The sequence below is a fragment of the Struthio camelus genome, chromosome 3 (assembly GCF_040807025.1).
Source record: "Struthio camelus isolate bStrCam1 chromosome 3, bStrCam1.hap1, whole genome shotgun sequence".
Taxonomy (NCBI): domain Eukaryota; kingdom Metazoa; phylum Chordata; class Aves; order Struthioniformes; family Struthionidae; genus Struthio; species Struthio camelus.
In genome coordinates, this window is record NC_090944.1 from 94,735,224 (window position 1) to 94,756,487 (window position 21,264).

Sequence of the window (21,264 nt, forward strand, 5' to 3'; positions counted from 1 at the left end):
TCCTCACAATATAATTGGATCAATGCAGAAGTTTAAAGTACTTATAACTGACTCATGTTTACTTGACAATGTTAAACAGCAGTTAACAACTAATAAAAAGTCTGTGTCATCCAAGTCACAAAATAGAGGAAGGTGTGTATTCTTTAAGAAGTACTCTCACATATTTTGTTTTGAATAAAAGTATCCTACTGATTTTAAAATACAGAAGACCAAACAGCAGTTTTTCCCTATAGAGCTGTGCCTTTGAACAGAAGTATCATTACTGGCTACAAGAGTTAGCTAAAAACCAGAACTGTACAGGAAAACAGAACTGAGACACCACATATCACTTCCTTCTGCAGGCACACTTTTTTAATAGAAAATAAAAAACCAAAAATCTTTATTGGCTGTACTGTAGATACCTGTACAAAGTGTAAACTTTAATATTTCACCAGATATGCGAGTAATTCTGGAGAAAGAGTTATCAAGCACCTTCATTTCAATGCATTTTTGATATTTACAATAAGACATACCTGATTTAGTGTTTGAGTAAAATGAATTAACAGTTATGAAGAGTTATAAAAAAAAATCTTTAAAATGTTTTCTATAATTTGTTACTTTTATGATAAATATATAATTAAAGAGAAAGCTGTCACACAGTTAAGACTCAGAATTGGCTCTGTTTAAACTGTTAAGACCTGGAGAAGAATTGCCCAGGGACTGTAGTGTTTGAAGAGGAAGTGGGGAAATGGGGAGGTTAATAGCTTACTGCTCTCATCATGAGACTGTAAAGGGTTATTTTTTGACAGAAGGCTTCTGCTGTTGTAGGTAAGCTGCCCTCTCAACATACAGTGTGCAAGCTAAACTTCACTCACAGATACATACTGCTACTTTGACATAAGAATGTGCGTTTAGATTTTCCCTCCCCACTCCAAACTCAGTGGTGATAATAAAATCATTTCACCTTTGCTTTGATTTCCAGCATAGCTTTTTGCTCTTACTGAACATTGGCACATGAATGGGGCATCATCATTACTTGTTTTCTAAAGCCCCAAGACACAGGTGACCTTTCTGAAAGATCAGTTTTTTAACTGCCATGATTTCTCATAGTCTACAAAAAGGCATGTCAAATTTGCTAAAGAAGAAAGATGGCTAGGATGAGATTCAAAGATCATTTTCAGGCTTATAATATAGGATCAAACACAGAAACATTATTAAAAAACCCTTAGGAAACAAAAAAAATTGACCCTGTCTCTTTAGAAAACAAGGACCTTCAAACGAATCAACACCCGTTCTTTGATGAACAACCAACAACTGAGATCCATATCTAAAGTCTGTTTGGAGGATTTTTGGAAACTACTCTGGAACCCACACCAGCCAGATAAAAAACACATCTCTTGAAAACCAGTGAAAATGTTAAAAACAGACAGCGTTGAAGAACTACCCTGTCAGCACATGGATAAGGCATTTCTGTAGCACTTAGAAGGTAAGATTCAAGTTTTGAAAATGGGAGGATGCTGGCAGTGGAAGAAATGAAGTTAGGCGTTAGATGTGTGATATTGTGTTCTCACCCACATCTATTCATCCTTGGGACCCGTGGTTGCTTCTCAGCTAAAGCTGTGGACCAGCTGCACTTGTGCCGGGCTAAGCATGCCACTATGCAGGTGAACTGCTACATGTTCCAAGGTACAACCCAGTCTCAGGATTTGAGTCACACCATCCTCTCTCTATTCTGTACTTTAATTTTGCCAAGAGAGACTGTCTCCTAGCCCAGCACAGGTGCAGCTAGGCCCCCACATTCATCTTTGAAAGTAAGACGACAGTCTTACAAGGAACAAGAAGCAGCTGGACCCAACCTGGGCAGCCCAGTCTTGCCTAACTGATACAAAATAGTTACTGCTAGTGTGTATGGCTGCATGCGTCTGTTGTGGCCTGTTGTTGGCAGTGTGGAGCACTTATCTTTAGGGCCTGATTGTGTTGACAGGAGTGAAGTATTTACAGTACATTTCCAAAAGGAGCCTGCTGCTCTAACGTTTGTTTTAATGCTCAGTTTCTTTCTATACAATCCACTCCAACCGTGTTGTCAGGGCAGCGGCAAGAACGGCCTCCTGGGGTAGCCAGGCAAAGGTGAGTACAGCCACCGTTATTCACTGTACAGTAGTTATGTCCTGAAAAAGAACAGAGATGTAAAATGTTAAAGAAACACAAGAATAAAAACACAAAACGCATCTCCCAAAAGTGCAGATTTCGTGGCTACACTAGAAAGACAAGCCACACTGAGGTTCAGAGTGAAACAAAGCTATGCTTTGGGGAGATGGGAGTCATCACATCCTCTGTGTCAGCTTCTGATATTCACCTCAAACAATGATCCAGATATCCAGGACAGAGCAGGAGAAGCAAAATGAAAAAACTGGGCTGTTCCTGAAATGCACTTGATTAAATGGCTGAGTGGTCACAGACACATTAGAATGAAGAGACAGTGAATGAAACAATATGGAAGTGAAACACAAGAGGACCAAGTCCAAAATTCTACAGGATATCATCCCTGGGTAGCTGCCAGTACAAAAATAAAGAGAAATATCCATTAACACAAATAAAAAAAATAGGGGCAGGAGAGAAGAATATTGATGTTGAGGGATAAAATGAAAAGGAAGACAGTGTTATGGAAAGAAAGTGACAGGAAATCAGTCGGAGAAAAAGAAACACTTAACAGACATATGACGAGAGAGAAATGATGTCAAGGTTCTGAATAATATAAACGTAAGTATTTACTCAGATCACACAGTGTTGTTTTGTTATACATTGCCTACCACAATCAAACTGTGAATTAATTAGCAATAACAAAATAACTGGTTTCTCAAGTATGATATTTATATGCATCTTTTTATACTCTGAACCAAATATTCACTTCAATTATTCAATATGTACAATAAAAAACATATACAATTTGAACACAAGCTATCTTAGAGGTTTTTTTTTTTTTTTGGTCTGAAATAAAAGACCAGAACCACTACAACTCTAGCAGCATCATAATAATAAAAACGTGAACTCTTCTAACTGTGATTTGCTAAAAACAACATAACTGAACAGTGGTATTGCTTCCCAAAAATTCCCTTGAAATTGTTATTTCAAGACTATCAACTTCCTCTCTTCTAAGCTTCACATGAGGCTAGGTCAATAATATATCTGGGAAGCTTAACATTCACAGAGCAGAAAGATCAGTCCACCCACCCTACCACCTGCTGTTTTCTGAACATTCCTTTTTTAAAATACTGGATCCCATTAAGGACATCTGGAAGACCATGATGTTTCTATAGTTTTAAGTTAAGAAAAAGCAGATAAAAGGCCCTAGCCATGAATATAGCATTCAGTTTAGATGACGGCAACATAACAGCTTTCGCCACATCAGATCTTCATCTTGTTCATAATCCTCGTCTTGATCCTTCCATAAAAGACAAAATAGGCCCCTTTTTCCCTCTCCATTCTGGTTCCATACGGCAACCAAAACTGCTTTTATGGAACAAATTTTAAGTGGTTTTTAGTTTCTCAGCAAGCAGAATATCTAAGCAAAAACCAGTTCTTCACTAACTACCTAAATAACTACCTAAACTGGTCTGCAGGCTCCCAGTGAGAGCTGCTGGCAAATTCATTTTATGCTGAGGTGCTGCACAGCTGGAAAAACTTGAGGAACATCTGGATTACCTCCTGGACATTGAGCAAAGGCTGTAGTGATTCCATAGAGACGGGAACGCTTGTGAGGCTGGAAGTTATCATTTTCTATCGAAACTGTGCGATCCACGGCTACAACAGCATCCCTTCAGTATGTAGGAGAGAATACACAGAAGTGAGATGAACTTGGAAGTATAGCGAGCAGAAAATAAGGAGGGGAAGGGGGAAGGAATCTGGAGCTCTTTTTTTGCATTATTAAGCAGTGACTCCAAAAGCAGAAATCCCTCAAGACACAATCTTTCCTGGACAACTCAAACACATTACAACCCTCATTCTAGGCAGCAAAGAGATCTAGCAGCAGGGAGCCACTTCCAACATAGCGTTATGTCCCTTTAAAAGAACACAACTGTTGGTAATTTTGACACACTTCTCCATATTCTGCCTCTCCAATACTTCCAGTGGCATAGCTGACATTAGTTATTCTGCGTAATGATTATGGACAATGTTGTATTTCATCTGGAGCCTGATATCCAGAAGACAGGAATACAGCTATTCAGAAGCAGTCATTTCTTTCTAGAAACAAAAGTGCAGTCAACTGACAGAACTGTAACACTGTTTCTTATTTAAACAGGACTATTCTACAACAACATTTCAGAGCTATTACGTCCTAGCTTCGAAATTCTTACCCTTATTAATAGCTCTTCCTGCTGCAATTGATAGAATCATTTCTGTAACAGGTTTGTAGATACAGCCCACATCGTCATTAACCTCAAGTAAAAATACAGATTTAAAAATACATAACCTGGATTTTTTTTTTTTTGGAAATGCTAATAAACTCTAATGTCTACATGTTTCAAATCATTTGCAACAAAGACAGCGTGGTCAAGACAGTAAAAATGTCTTTTTCTTATTTCCTGTTGAACGTTCTGTTAATACTGAGGATAGAAAGCCTCAAATGACTAATTTCTGCCCTCTACAACACAGTATGCACAGCCATGGGGCAAACATATTAACTCCCACTCCTTTCCCAAAATATATTCAGGATTAAAAGCATTTTCTTGGAGGACAAACAATCAATTTGACACTCCCTCCCCTCAGTTAACTGCCAGCATCTATAGGTCAACTCTACATATCCATTCCACCCTGCATCAGCTATTGCCAGGAAAGGAAAAAAAAAAGGGAAGGGAAATGCACGAGTGGTCAAAAATGAGAAACACAGTGTTTACTTCAGTTTCTGCCAGAGGCAAGAGCAGATTAAAGCACTCCATAATTTCTTTAGCAGATAACATACCTTTTCCAGTCTGTGTAGTATAAATTCTTCCCATAGCTTGTAACACTAAAAGGATACTGAATTCCCTCAATAATCTTTCGTCGACCAAGCTGATTAGGGTTCATGCATTCCAGTCTCTTGGTGCCTGAGTACAGTGAAACAATTAAGTCTTTGTACAACACCAAGAGATCTCTCATGGGGGAGGAAGGATAAGCACAAGCACACAAGCATGAACAGAGCAAAACTTCCTGGAAGTCTTCCAGAACCCTACTTGGCCAAAGCCTTGCCCACGCCACATATGTGTACGTGTCAAAGACCAGATGTGAAAGTACTTTGGTGTGACAATGCTGTTCAGCACAACACCTAACTTACAGGTTCTCAGATGTCCAGTATAGCCATGGGCAACACCCACAAGCTGAGTCTCCTAGTACAGATACAAGCATCCTACTACACACCTGGAGAACACTGCCAGTGAGCATAAACAGCTCTAGGTTTCTCTTCAGTAGGGGATTTCAAGATTAAGGAAAACAGAAAAAGAGACAAATGTAACTTTGTAATGACAGGATGATATTCTATAGGGCCAGGTTAGATGAGCCAATGTATTTTTCTGGTCTTAAACTCTTATCTATGACGACACAACTTCTTATACAAAGGGCTAAATACTATCTAAAAATATATCTGCATATAGGCAACATAGATGTAAATCTGTTACATTCCTAGAAAGTTACTTGGTCAGAATTTAAATCTTTCAGTTTGCACACATTCTCATGCAAATTCTACAGTGCTAGTAACAAATAAAGTGAGGTTATTAAAGCCAAAGAGCAAGGTGTGAAGTCTAAGATGTAGCCCAAAGAATTATAAACATTAATTAGCTGTGTATCTTTTCAGGATCGGACATACTTAAATCTTCTATTATTATGAAGATACACTTCATCATCTCTTTACCTGCATCTACCCAGCACAGCACTGAGGAGTACGTATCAAATGTCAGCCCATTCGGTAACCCCAGATCATCTTTAACAAGAATTCTTCTGTTTGTGCCATCCATGTACGAGGTTTCAATTTTGGGAGCTTTTCTGTTCCAGTCAGTCCAATACAAGTTTCTTAAGAGGAAGAAAAAGGCAAGAATTAAGACAGTGGTAGATCCCAAAATTTAAGGAAAACTCAAAGGAAACAAAAGTAACAAAAACAAAAAAAATTAGTTAAAGCCATAAGAATCATATTGCACTTGAATACAGAAGTAAGAGAAGTATAGCAAAGATGTATCAAATGTTATAAACCCCATTACAAAACAAAGAAAAGAAGCACGCACATGCGTGCACACACACACACACACAAAATGCTTTGCCTACATTGTGTATGTTATTTGCAAGATGCCAGGCAAAAACACCCCTATTTCAACAGCTATGAGTATTGTTCAGAGTGTATGCCTAGAGCTCCCCTCCCAGCTGCCCGTAACGTCTGCTCGGGTTAAGCAGCAGGACCACTAGGCACACATTTATGGGATCCATTCAAAATCACATTTCCCTTTTCAGTGCACCAAATAAGCAATTCACAACAGAACTGATCAGAGTAGTTTATGGTCATGAGAAAAACCCATGGTGATTAGTTCAATAATGTTTTATTATTAACAGTTGTTTGTTAGTGACCCCTTTTTTTTTTGGATGCGCTCTCTGTGGCTGAGAATTAACATGACCCCTCAAAGCAAGCACCTTTGTTGTTCATTCCATAACACTAAAAAATAAATCTACTGGGAAACTGAGAAGTCTGTGCTGTTTGACCTGAACCCAGAACCCTGCCATAGTCAGCGGGGTTCTGCATGGAACAGAGGTCTCCTCCCTCAGTCTGATTATGCTTGTGCATCTCCTCTCCCTTCACACAATTAAGCGCATTTGCTTTCCCTATTCTGCTGTCACTAGATCTTCATCCACAGATGTTCTCACTTCACAACTGTTTAACTGATTGGAAAGGTTTGTATTACATTATATGAATGAGAGAAGTCAGGATCATTATTTTTTCATTTAACTTTAGACCACCTGCAATTTTAAGTGCTGTATGCATTATTTTTTCACTACAAATTTTGTTCGCAAACATCTGGAATGAGGATGCATCTTCCAAAAACCTCTCCCTGAACAATACACTACATGTGTTCACAAAGGAATTCTCACAGAACGGCATTCCAAATGCTTCACATCAACTGAGTAATCATTTATTAGAGCTTTCCAGAAATTCATGATCAAAAAGAAAGCCTCTCTGCTTCTGTGCGTCTGAGTATTTTTGACTGAAATGTCTCTTCTCAGCAGCGGCCTTGCTGCAGAAAGTTGCACCAGGACAATAGCAGGCAAGCTCAGAAATTAATGAACACCCATTCAGCACTACCATGGGTGCTTTAATAGTCTTAATTTTCCCTGTACTTCTTCCAATACTCAGGGAAAACAACGTCAACAGACAAAGACTACATAAAAGCATGTCTGCTTCCATTTTTGCAGACTGGAGTCAGAGCCTGAAAAAAACTTCAACTGTCCTACTGAAACCCCACAGTACTATTTCTCTGACTGCATTTTACAAGCCCACTTTTACAGTATATAGTTATCTGTATCTTCAGATAAAAGTTTAATAGGACCTTTTCAGGCAACTGAATGACAGGAATGAAAATGATGACGGTAAAGACACTATAGGAGTTTTTGAAGAAGGGACACTACAAGAAAAAATGGCTGTCACTCGGGAAATGAAACTATCAAATTGCTTAATCTAGAATTTTAATCCAGTAATCTCGCAAAAATAAATTATTTTAAATAGGGAAAATGCTTGTTATCTTGCAAACAATGTACTGAAAGGAAGGTACAAACAAGCATTTGATAGTCTTCTCAATAAAATATCATGGTACTACCTAGGTGCTTTTTAAACAAGTTTTATTTCCAATATACTACTCGGATATAGGACACTCAAGTAGCTTATTCAGTTTTTGTTTGTTAGTTGTTCTAAGAAAATAAAGTCCTATCGTTGTCTGAAGACAATTTAAAAACACATTCATAGAGTGTATGCTCCTGTTAAAATATTAAAATAAAAAAATCAAGTTTTGCATGCATATCTTGAAAATATATCTGTACCCTCTCATAGGATCTGCTACAATTGCTCTAGGGTTCACCAGGCCAGTGTCAAAGAGGACACGACGTTGGCGCCCATCCAGCTTAGCCACTTCTATTCTATCAAGTTGAGAGTCTGTCCAGAAGATGTTGCGACCTAGATGATCTACAGCTATTCCTTCAGGGCTCCCCAAGTCTGCGAGAGAACAGAGAAAACAATCTTAGCCATCACATTTATTCCCAATACACAGTATCAGCCTCATAAGCATTCCCAGCTTTTAATTGAGAAGAGTCGTCTTTCAGTTTTCTAACTGTGGTCCAATAAAAGTCACTTCATATGGAGTATGTTAGCCTGTCAGAAGAGGAATACGTATTTTGCCTTATGAAGTTTAAACACACAGAACTCTTGGAGATGTCTCTTTATGATGCATAAATAAAAGATCTATAATCAGGGAACGACAGCAAATCCCTATGCTAATAAATACAGAAGTGACTTATGTCACTACTGAACACATCAGAATTTTGTCTGGAATTCCAGTACACCTTTAAGTGGCTGGAGCACTGGAGTGCCTCATGGGCTAAAGGATGGCCAAATGGCAGGACAGCAACCAGGCAGCAGCCTCCCCAGCTCTTTGTTTCTACACAGGCATTGATTTACTGAGATGCAAAAATCAATGCAGCTAGATGACACTGGTGGAGTTAAGAGTCAAAACTGCCCAGGTGCCAGCCAACAGAAACTGCTGAATAACATGAAAGGCTTGAATCAGCCAGTCTTCTCTTCAGTATCATAGTGTTTCACCAGTGTCTAACCCTATTTATTTATAGACTGCTCTGCTGCACCCTGACCCCCAGAACAATAAACTCTGAATCAGGACTGGAGGGCTGTCAGGGGACCAAAAAAAAAAAAGCTTATTTTTTGCATTAGCAAGACCTAATGAAGCAACCAGTTTGATCAAACAAACAAGATTATTGATAAACAGTGAATAAGCAGAAACATTTCACAACCTACACCCTTTGGAGTAGATTCCTCCCTTCTCAGAAGCCCTCTTCCCCACCTCCTACACAGTCTTCTTCACTCTCCTAGCTTTGTGCTTCTTTGCATCTCTTGCACCTTTGAGCTTCAGCATCTCCTTGGCTCTTACAGAGTCCTAGGAATGAGTAAACCGGTTTGACCTGGATGGTGCCTGACTGGGGGAATTCCTGGCTTGATAGCTTTCTCCCAAACTTTTTTGCAGTGTTTCCCCTCTTGGAGTATCCCCTTTACATAAGCCTTGGATTTCACATGTCTTTCAAGCAGGGTTACTAAACAGCAATTACAAGACAGCCTGAGAGTTGAGATATTCACTTACTCTTTGTGATATATATAATACTGGGCTAACTATTTTACTGAATAATAAACTTAGGAACAGACTCATTATGCTTCTCAAATCTGCACATAAACTTGTCTGGGTGGGGAGGGGTACATAAGAGTTGATGGCAGAGAAAACAGAGCAGAGTTTATCAGAATCTTGCTTTATCCTTGTTAGCAAGCCAGGACACAGAATGGATTTTATAATCTTTAATGTTCCCCCCTTCTTTGGTACTGGCATACACAGCACCCCTCTGAAAAATGGATTTTCTCTAATTTTAGCCAATGCAATGCTTTAAAAGATAATCAAGCTCCAAAGCACTGCGGACAATGACATTAGCTAACTGATGGAATTTAGATCCATTACTTTGTTTTTGCAGAGCAATTTTTTTGGAACATGTTTTGGTACTGTATGTGCGCAGCTTTCCTCGAACAGTTAGCTGTTCCAAAAGCAACAGGAAATAGCAAATAATGACCTTACTGCTTTAGCCTTAGTAATTTCTAACTCAAATGAAGGATGCAGAATAAATACATAGTACTTGAAGGTTTAATTTAGCCAATGTAAAAATTGTTCTATGCTTTTCAAGGTCCATACATCCATTGCAAAAGAACTGGTAGGCTGTATAGGATATAAGGAAGCCAAAAGCAGGTACAAATAGATTTCAAGTCCAATTCCAGTTCCAAAAGAAATAGAAAAGACTGCATGGGGTCACTTCCAAAAGAGGCAAAATGACCCTTCGTACCAGTGAGCTGTCAAGGAAACTTTCAAATGCAAATCCACACATCATGTAAACGTCGAAGAATGATGGAATGTGGCATATGGGCCTTCTATTAATTCTAAAGTTTATTTACTGATAGCCATTAAACAAACAATGTGCGACACAAACTGCATTTCTGGAGAAAAGACATTTGGTCCAGAACACTGGATGGAGCTGTCTAAAATTTGCTACTGCAACTTTGTTGCGAATAAGTTGCACAATACTTTAAATAGCCTCTGCTGTCTCATCTGGATGGATTAAACTTGTCCTGGACACAGGCCACTTTGGATTTATGTCCACTGCTGAAGAGGTGGAAACGAACAAATATATGTGGGCAAGCATTTCACTGCTTCTGACTCACAGCTCACACACAACGGGGCTCCCAACAAAGTAAACGCTAACCAGCTCACTCCGTACTCCTCTCGGGAGCAGTGAGACATACTTTAACTTAGGTGCACTGACCTCACACCACTGCTTTTATTTCCCCAAGCTCCCCTGTGGAGCTAAACCCGTCACTTGCAACGAAAGACCTCACATGTAAATCAGACCCAGAAATGTTTCTACCTCCTTTTTGCTAAAGGCAGGAGCTGCTGAAGGTGGCCTCACTTTGAGCTAATGATGAGGACAATCCCCAGCCAGCTTCTGGGATGAGAAGAACACTGACTGAGTGGTGGCAAAGGAGTTCCCAGTCTCTTTTAGAAAACAGAAGAAGGTAGCAGGCGAGAGATCTGCTGCCACTGGTTCCCAGGAGTCCCTGTTCCCTGACCAACTTCCTTTTTCAGCTATAAGCCAGGAGATTTAAAGTAGTCTAAAATAAACTTATTTCCTGTCTGGCTGACAACCAGCCAGAAGAAACTGGCCCCCATAAAGAGGTAAGTAAATATACAGGCTATATGTATCACCGCCCTCCACCTCACCATCTTTCCAGGAGCACAACTGCGTTCCTGCAATATTGCCATAAGGCCAGGTTCTGTCACAGGTTCTGTCCCTGGGAAATAAGACAGGCTTGTACAGACATGTAGGGCTGATACGATTTAGGCAATTATGACAAAGGGGAAAGCTCTCCTTCCAGACCTGCCTTCACAGCTGCAGAGCTCAGAAAGCCTCCACAGGCCATACAGCTGCAGAAGCAGATGAGAACTGGATGGGGCCCCACAATAAAACATGTCTCTGCAAAGCAACCCAACCTGAATCACAAGAGCTTTAACAAAAAAAAAAAAAAAAAAAGTGCATTCCACCAAAATACATGTGAACTGAAACAAGCAGCTGCAGCTCACAGGGGCAAAAAGACAAAGATCAGAACAAAGTCAAAAATTCTCACGGGTCTTCTCAGAGAGAGACATTTTCCTTTTTCCTACAATTTTTAGAGTTTCAGTTTTGGCTAGCAATGCCCAGCAAAGAAAACATCCATTCAGATACTGAGTACTCAGCCTAGTGTTGCTCTGACTCCTTATCGAAAAGCCAGTTTACGTTTTCATACAGGAAGTAAAAAGCAGCTCCGCTTAACGTGTCTTCAGGAGTGCCATCCACATTCTACACAAGCAACAGGACAACAGAAGTCGTAAGATGCCTTTACACATATGACGTTTTTGCAGATGAAGAAAACCAAAAGGTTATTATTTCCATACGGCATTGCTATGTTGTAGGCACCTTGTATAACCTGAAATAATCAAATTTAATCATAAGCTTTCATGAATACTTCTAAAATATATTATAGACTGGAAGATTTTCAATACGCACACACACACTCTCTCTATATCAATAGTGGAAATTAGAAACCCTTCCCCCACTGAATTCGTAGTTATAGAGCCATACACTCACACTAGGAGTTAGAGACCCTTTTAGATTAAACATATTAGGATGAAAATAAAGTCTCACAAGTATCTCAGCCATCAAGTTGGACAGAAAGGCCAAGCTCCATAGCTGCTGCATTAGTTAGGGATGGCTTTAAGCTCTCCCTCCCGCCTCCTAGGGCAATATTAGGATCCCAGCTGCTCCTATCTCTCAGCTGCCTCTAAAAGCCTGAATGCAGTCACAGCAAACAAAGGCTATTCTGAAACACAAACTCCAAGTGCTGATACTTAACGCACCCAAAACAAAACAAAGGTAAATTCATTGTACCATTTTAAAATTGGTTGATCATTTTGCTAAAATAATTTCCTAAATTTCTGTGACAACAGCTGCAAAGGATCAAAACCAAGGGCGACCTACTCCAGTGTCTTGCCTTTACTCTTCCCGTATCTTGAGGACTCTAGTACTTTTCAAGTTCCTCCGGCTACTTTTGCTGTAGTTTTTTAATGCCCACATATTCACTTGGTTCACCACTTGTCCTTGTGCTCACTCCACTCCACTTAGAAAAGTTTTTCATATTCATGATGGTTGTATATTTATATTTTCTATAACTCTTTAGTCGGCTTTAGTTTTAATTACATTCAATACCTGTCCAACAGCAAACTGACAACTTACCATTCATCCCCTTTTCCAGATCATAAATACGTTAAACAATATGGGTCTGTCCCAGCACATGACCTAGGATATGATGATTACCTAGTTCCATTGTGAACATCAGCTATTTACTGCTACCCTTTGGCACTTAACGTAAGCAGCTGTTAGTCCAGCATAGGACCACCCCCCTAATCTCATAACAACTTAGTCTATTCGCAGGCCCTTTGTGAAGAACTTCGCCAAAGCATTTTGAAAATCCAGGTACACTGTACTTACCGGATCACCCTTACCCACATGCTCACTGATTCTGTTGAAAAGCTCTCACAGATAAGGCATGATTTTCCTCCATAAAAAACTCACCCAAACTGCTAACTCTTTCCAACTTTATCTTTACTTATGCTTTTTTGCCCCCTTCACATATATACATTTTGGAGCCATTAAATCATTGTAACCAGGAATAATGTTTCCATCTACAGCAGTTTGAGCTTAGGCTACCTATATGTTCCACTCCTCATGGCCAGGGGCACTGGAGCCTTTCAGACAAGATGCTGGACCACCCTTTCTGATCAGTGTGGCTGACACATTACTATAAAACAGGTGGGCTACAGAGACACTGCCAGGCTGGCATAGCATAGCGTTGGCAATCAATCATCACAGGAAAGTGAGGTCCTGAGCGTGCATCATGACCTGGGAAATTTGCCTTTGAAGTACTAGTTGTTCTGCCTCGCACTGGTGGCACCCTGAAGGTTGCCACCACAGACAGAGAGCGCTACAGGGTGGTAAACAAGACCTCAATCCTGCCTCAAGATCCCTTTCTTAGAAGCGACAAAGCATTCAAAGGAGGGTTTTTTTGCTTTGTTCAATGCAGCAAGAACATGAGCACAGTTTAGGACTGTAAATGGGTAAGAATCCCTCTAAACATTTGTGGGAGAGTCAGCTGGGACACGCTCAAAAGCCCAAACTGTGGGGCTGGGAACCCTGCACCTGTTAGTACTTTCACATGTGCTTTAAAACACCGCAGCAATTTGATTCATTCTTCAAATCCCCCAACCTTACTTTAAAGTGTCCCCAGTGATGTTCACAAAACATGCAATGGTTACATAGGTACAGTATTCTGCAACAGCAACTGTAAGGATAAAAACACCTCACTGATGAGCTGCTCCCATTCCTGGCCTTAAACTTAGGCTATATACAAAGAATAGACTTCTTGCTCATCTCAGGAGGAGGAAGCCAATGAAGTGCTATTGCAGAGGAAATGGATCTTACTTAGTTTTAAGTTATCCACGCTTTTTGGTTCTTGCTTATCCAGCTAGTACCAACTGGTAATGCTAGAGCTCAGGCAACACCTGGACAGTGTCTCTTACTAAATTCAAGTCCCTATTGCCATTCCTAGGGCAGAGCAAGATGAAGAAACTTATGTTGCTACCTGTTTTGATGATGGTTGTAGGCTCTCCACCATGCAAGCTAGCTCTGCTGATTGAAGGGCCACTGATGTCTGTCCAGTAAACCATCTTGTCCATGCAATCATATGCAACTCCAATAATAACTTTGTCCTGTTGGTCAACAAGTAAATTAGCACAGCTCACACTAAATAACAATTATTTGCCAGCAGTACCAGCCTATAGGCCTAAGTCTCAAGGTTGAAAAAATAACATTCTGGGACAGAGTTGGGGGAAGATGGGCAGAGAAAAGGGTAAGGGGGCAGTCATTGCAGGGTAGCTTAGAATAATATTTTCAGTTATAAGTCTCTTTTAACTAGCAGATACCATTTGCAATTCTTTTACTTCAAAGAAGCATCGTACATATTAGTGAACTGCAGGTCTCAATTCCACAATTTCATCTGCATATCCTTTTAAGGAAGGTTCATGCTGTTATTTTACCGCGTTACTCCTCACCTACTTTAACCTCTCAATCATTCTTTGCCTTCTAGCAGGAATAATGACTCCATAAAGTCTCACTGCTGTTCTGTGTTCACCAATCCACGCACAGTGGCAGCATTTCAACAGTGCTACCTATGTACCATCACTAGGCTCAAAAAACTTCTAGCAAAGTTTTAGCATAAAAAACAGTTTATCCAGTAAAAAAAACACTCCAGAAACCACTCTGCTGCAGTGAATACGCTCAGGGACATGGAACATACACACAGAATAGTCTAGGCAGAAGAAAAAGGGACCAGAGTTTGAATCTAGAGTTGAAATACTTTCCTCCAAGCAAATGAAAAAGACTTTCTGGGTAAAATACTAATTTCACATTGATCCCTCAGCCTGTCGCTTTTGATGCTTTTCTAACTTAAGATCCTCGTTCACTGGATGAAAAATGGAAGATAGTGCCTTCTTAGAAAGCTGCTGACTGTCTAAGCATGTTTCTTCCCAAAGCATGCATTAAAACAGATTTGCTTATTTCTGAGCCTACGTTAAAATTGTACATCATAAAACAATCTGAACATCTCCACGCTGCTATACACTGCCACTTCCCAAATACACAAGTGGTCTAATATTTACAGAAATTTACATCTTCTTAAAAAAGAAAACCAAACACAGAGACAGCACTGTTAGCAAAACACAAAAGTTTAGTTTTCATTTAAAGTTTTAACTAAGAGTTGCATCCTATCTTTTGGAAGCTCTTTCCTGAAGGCACTCCTAATTAATTTATGTAAGCTAGAACAGGAAGGTAATAAGACTAGCTGACAAGGATTCAGAATTGTGCCTCTGTATCAGTGTAACTACCCTATTTGCACATCATATTTTACTTAAAACATGACTGTAGCAGTGCTTTAGATAAGGCACAGAAGCTTGATTTTTCCCTGATAGCACAGCACAGTTTGTGGTACTATTCACTGAACCGGCTCTGTGTAATTCAGTCAGCGTTAGGTTTAGTAAATATTCACAGAAACACACAGAGGTGCAGGGCACACTACCTGGGATTGGTAGTTACCATAAATTTAGTAACACTGGAGTGAAAACAGAAAACCCAGGCTTCACACAGAACAAGTGAATGTGATGAAGCTGGAGGTGGAAAGAGTGCGTCACAGGTGCTGGAAAAGATAGAGTCTCAGTATCAGGGATTCATTTTCAAGGAATAAGATTTTTAAGATAGTGGTGAGAAGCGTGGGGAAAAAATTACCACCCACTGGGCCTACAAATGGCGATGGAAACAGGAAAAAAAAATTCTATACATCTATAGCCAAGAAGTGCACGGTACTGACTGAAGAACACAGAATGAATAAGACTTGGGACAGAATTTTGAGGGAGAACGAGAATAAAGTGCCTTTCCTATTGCTCTTCCAGGACTCTTGGTGTTTTATACCAAAGTCAGAAATGAACAGAAAGCCAATGAAAGTGTGAGTGCAGCAATGTTTGTATGATGAGCTCTTGGAGGCATATGAGATCACAAATATTAGATTTTTGCCATATGATCCCTTCCTTTAAAGGCAAATAGTTTCTTCTATAGCTCACGCTTTACGGTTCTTTACTAATCAGGTCAAGAATTTTCCAATGACAAAGTGACAGGATACTAAAATTTTAATGAAGAGTAAAAACTGAGTTTGGAACTTAAATAGTCAAATAACATAGAAAACCAACCCTCTTGCTTTCATCTTTGTAGCAGTTCTTTCCACAGCCCTTTATAGAACAGTACTTACTGGAATATGTAAGAGTGCTTTTGCACTGTTTTTCTTCATGTTGTTTCCCTCTAGTGGAACATGTTCAATTTTCCCACTTTGGGCAAAGAGCAAGTGCGTTCCGGGGGGGAGAGGTACTGTATCCGGTCGAACAGAGGGCCCAATAACAACAGGAGGAGCAGCTGTGCTCAGACCTTGTGGATAAAGAAACAGATGAAAATCATATTAGCTTGTACAACATAACAAAGCTCCATGTTATTTACAGGGACACAATTACAGCTAGGCTTCTTAGAAGGAAAGAGCCCTATAAGCGGAAACTAACAACTACAATCAGACGCAGAAAGCTTCTGAATTTTTCTCCTTAGATGACAGAGAAGGAGCAGTCGACATAATACTCTTTCCATGTTTAGCTCTTTAATTGCTTTCCTTCAAATGTTTGAAAAAGCTTATTTGAACATTCCTGCTATTTTGCAGCTGAAGTGAGGAAAATGTAGGAAGGAACATCCTTCATATCCTCAGGCTACAGTCAGTTGCCACACGTTCAGATTGGCTACAGCTCCCAGAAGGCAGGGACTACAAGGGACCCCAGCGGTTTCAAGGCAGGGAAGAACACAGACAACCATCTTATTCAGAGCTCACCACAGCTGTCCAGATGCACTGGCTGGAGGAACAGTATATGCTGGAGTTACCAAAGGGCTGCAGCACCAGGCATATGATCACTGCAATAACAGAGGTCTGCACTGCTCCAAGCCAGCACTGTATCTCAGGAATGTGACCAAGCCCTGCATTTGGGAGACAGCGCACTCCAAAAGAGACACCCCCACAAGAAATACGTGCTTTAACCACTTACATGGAGGTTGAACTCCTGGGCCACTTCTGGTGCCATCAATTTCATGTCCGTCCCTATCTACACACCAACAATATCCAGTGCTGGAATGGCACTGAGTGGGTAGGTAATTCCCATGCTCATCACACTGGGGAATGAATTGACGAACTCTCATTTCTCTTGGGAAGAAAGTGCCTCCACTTCCAAGAGCTCGTTCTTGTTCTTGCTGACATTTGGTCTTTTCCACTTCTGTGAAAAGATACAGCTCAGTGAATACTCCTATTTTTAACTAATAATTTTGTTCCATTCACAATTAATGTACACTGATCAGTTATAATGCAAGTATTCTTATCTCCAGAGAAGCATAGCACAGTTATAAACCTTGAAGGCGTATGCCTCCAGGGTACCTTCAGGAACCGTCTGCCCACATGTAAATGTGATACGGTTGCCTTAAATTTATACCATTTTCCTTAAATTTTTGTCATTTTCAACGTTGCCCCCTTGCAGCTTCCTACACTAAAGGGTTCTAAACAGAAGCCGGAAACCTCTGTCTTTTTTCTTGACACACATCAGCAAGGAACATGTGAATGGAGCTGAACTAAGCTTACCCCAATGTCTATTCAGTTTGAGTCTATCCATGGGCCTTAAAAGTCTGACTAATTAGCCAGGCAACGCAGTGGATAAAGCTTTTCTGTGTTGTTAAAAGGGGAGTCTCCTTTCAGACACAGGAGTCACAAGAGAAAATCATGACAAGAGGATGATGTGGAGTTCTCTATGGGACTTAGAAAGGGTGACAACTAATTGCTCTGAGGCACGTTAGGATTTTGAAAGTTTGGACATCAAATTTGAGCATCCATTTCAAACTTTTGGGCCAAAGAAAGGAACTGCAGGGACAGATTGCCAAGTGCCTGGTACACACAGAAACACACATACACAGAGAAACATATGATACACAACGGACACATCACCTGCGTATATCTTACAGTAGAGATGAGTAGAGTAACTCTCCTAATGTTAATTGTTCTGTATCTTTGAAGAACTTTGATCAGATGAAATATTGCTACGCTTATATTAAAGGGGAAGCATTAAGAACCTTTGTCAGTCAGACTGGTTCACTGAAGGAAAAAAAGTTACTAGCCATAATGTTTGTCTGGAAGCTGACTTACAAAGTAGCCCCTGTACAACCTAAATACGTGCCTACTCTTGCTATACGTTTTGTCTAACTTATATTGTTAACTCATCAAGGCAAGGAATGTGCTCTATTTACTATGTGAATCTCATCTTTCAAACTTGGTCATAGCTAGCCTCACGACAGACAGTTAATTAAAACAATTTAAGACTTGCAAAATCCAACCATCTTGTCTTAAGAGCACTGAGAAAATGTATGACTATATAAGCAAACTGTTTATCACAACTAGCTGTTACCTGTGTTTAAGTTTATTGTGCTTTCATTGTTGCATGTGCTGCAATGCTGGGCTGGGATTCAGCTTGCTTTCCTTTAAGTGTCTCTAGTTAAGCTAGCTGTTGAGACTGTCTTTATAGTGTGAGGAAATCTAATCAGCAATTAGTTCAGGGCTTGATTTAACTAAGCAGATGGCGATTCTGTCTACTTCAGAATAACATGAACTACCCCCTGGATAATCCACTGACTATGTTGACTAGATCTCTCTCCACTTCAAAGGAGACTGTGGCTATGCCTTAAGTACCCACACTTAGTCAGAGTCCCCGCTCTTACTTGGAGACCCTAACTCTAAGATGGCTTTTTCTTCTGTTAGCTGGCCCAGTGATGTCTGACTAACACATGCTCAAGGGAATGCCTTCAGCAGAAGCGGGTAAAACAGTTGCTCCCCAGCATGCCTAGAGGTGCAGGGCAGGTACTGCTATAGGATGTGTAAGATCTTGTTTAGCGTTTGCCTGGCAAAGGAAAGATACATACTCTCACTGCTGATCTCTTGGGTAAAAAGCGTTTAAGTAGGACTAACTTCTCCCTTCTTCTGAATGTGTTTTGAGGGAAGATTAGCAAAGATGCCTACCTGCAAGTTAGTGAGCTGTAACATGGAGCATAGTAATCCTTCTCACGATTCAGAGGGAAAGAGAGAAAAAGTACGGTATGGATACTAAGTGACTGGTTTGGACTGGCATAACCTGTTGCATAACCTGCTCTTTTTTTTTTTCATTTATGAATTGTAATATTGGCTAAATTCATGATTATGAGTTGAAATCGGTGGAAAACAGCCTTAGAGGACTAGTTAAAATGATTGAGTCTTCATCGAATGAAAACAATGACACTGCTTTTATTTCTTTTCAGAATATTTCTTTAACATAGACAACATCGTACTTTATGCTATTAATAATGTTTATCATAAATGTCTATAAGACAGACTTTCAGCAGCACAGAGGTAGTAAGATATCCAGTTATCACTGAAAGTGAGTGGAAATGGGTATTTAATATCCCTTTATGCCGTGGAAAAATCTATGTTGATAGAATTAAAAAAAAAACAACAAATCATATGCTGTCTTCTAGAAATAGAATTCTGACTTTGAAAACAAGTTTTTGACTAGTCTCTTAACTTTAATTTGGCTGACTGCATAAGCAGGATATTTGTGAGGTGGGTTTGATCACTGCAATATAGGCAATCTTTGAAACTTCCATCAGTATTCTTGTATCAAATCTGCAGATATAAATGTGAGTCATGTCTTGACATTTGAAGAGACATCAGTATTACAAGTCTCCAATTATAGGAGTACATTCTACGTATAGTCGCTGGGTCCTAGCTGGGAGTTAATACATTCATTTGCATAGTTTATATTTGCTAACTCCTTTTCATAAAATTTATCGAGTCATTTTAATTTGAAAAATTGCAAGTCATTAATAAGATATTTGAGATTTTCCAGTTCTGGGAGTTGGGGACAGGAAGGACAAATGGCCAGCTTCTAGAATTGTTTTTATATCCCTGCTGAGAAGGAGCTAATAGTGCATCTCAAAGATAACATGGATGGATTGCAAAACAAAAACAGGATGGGGTCAATTTACTAATAGTCTGTACGCCCCTGCTTTCTCTCATGAATGGTGCACATAATATGACCTCTAAAAAAGCAGTGGACAAAACTGTCTATTATTGGAATCAATACCTTTTATCTAAATATTTCATTGAATGCATGCAAATAAAGTATGAGCTAGATAATGAATGCTTTCCTTTGGGGTCTGGTTGTGTAGGTTATCTCAAGGCTCTTCACCACCCACATTAAAGCTGAGGCCAAATATTTCAGTTGTTTAGACCGTGCTGTTCTCCAGACATTTATATTTCTCTGCTCTAATTGTGTCCAGGTGCATGAAACTTGTCCAAAGCTTTTGCTTGCATAACTAGCATAAATAAATAATAAAAAACCCAGCTATGCTGTTTTGTGTGACTGTAACACTACAGTAGTCTGCGGGCACATGGGATTAGCTCTGTGTTCGACAGAGCTGGGTCCGGCCTGAGCCGCACATAACTAATGCTTCTCCACCACTGCAGTCCACGAATAAAAGCGTGAAAGGAATAAATGGAACTGTGGTGTACAAGCCTCTTCATCAGGCAGTTTGCAGTAAATATTTTTAACTGTCTATAGAAATCATGGACAGGAAGAAGATATGCTCCCATAATTACAATTCTTTCTCTCCCAGTGCACAGAGCACTTCAAGAGTCCCAAGTGTAGGGTAAAACTGACCCAGATTTGGTTGCCCAGAGAAGGGAAAAGGTTATTTCAATAAATGTTTTAATTTCATTAGGCTGTTTGGCATCTGGAAGGATATATTGATCTAAGTCATGTTGCCTATTGCATGAGAGATAATAGCCTATGAAAATGAATTTTTTCAGTCCAAACTGTTGTAAAATTAAAGCCAAAAGAACTAATTATCCTTGAATTTCCTGATGATCTTGAAAGTTAATCTTGCCGTTTACCTGAGTAAAGGGGCAAACGTCTTGAGGTATTGCTATCTTCAGTAAGTTCCAACCTTATTTTAGTCTTGGTTTTAAATTTCCTTATTAAGAAATTTAGTTTCTTTATTAGGATTCTGGAGGAAAATATACAACCATAGGTTGCATGATTTGTGGAAGACAAATAAGCCACAGAAGATGAGAAGGACAAGACCTGATGACTAGGTAAACTGAGCTCATTAAATCAACAGGTAGTTTCACAGTCAAATGGAAGGTTATATTTTTAGGAATACACTATGTAGACCAGCTTCTAAAGATGGAGACTTATCTTGGAAAATGATGACTAA

General features: G+C 39.7%; 1 protein-coding gene across 1 annotated transcript in view; it reads right to left on the minus strand.

Annotated features, from left to right (window-relative positions):
- Positions 1-329: 329 nt before the first annotated feature.
- The window catches only part of NID1 (nidogen 1), a 49,755-nt gene continuing 28,820 nt past the window's right edge, over positions 330-21,264 (minus strand). Inside the window, exons 13-20 of the mRNA XM_068939201.1 lie at positions 17,025-17,249; positions 16,196-16,368; positions 13,982-14,108; positions 8,029-8,200; positions 5,864-6,021; positions 4,940-5,063; positions 3,682-3,794; positions 330-2,147 (exon numbers count right to left, since the gene is read on the minus strand). Of these exons, the coding sequence (XP_068795302.1) occupies positions 2,026-2,147; positions 3,682-3,794; positions 4,940-5,063; positions 5,864-6,021; positions 8,029-8,200; positions 13,982-14,108; positions 16,196-16,368; positions 17,025-17,249 (1,214 nt within the window). The 3' untranslated portion in view covers positions 330-2,025. The remainder of the gene's footprint in view (positions 2,148-3,681; positions 3,795-4,939; positions 5,064-5,863; positions 6,022-8,028; positions 8,201-13,981; positions 14,109-16,195; positions 16,369-17,024; positions 17,250-21,264) is intronic.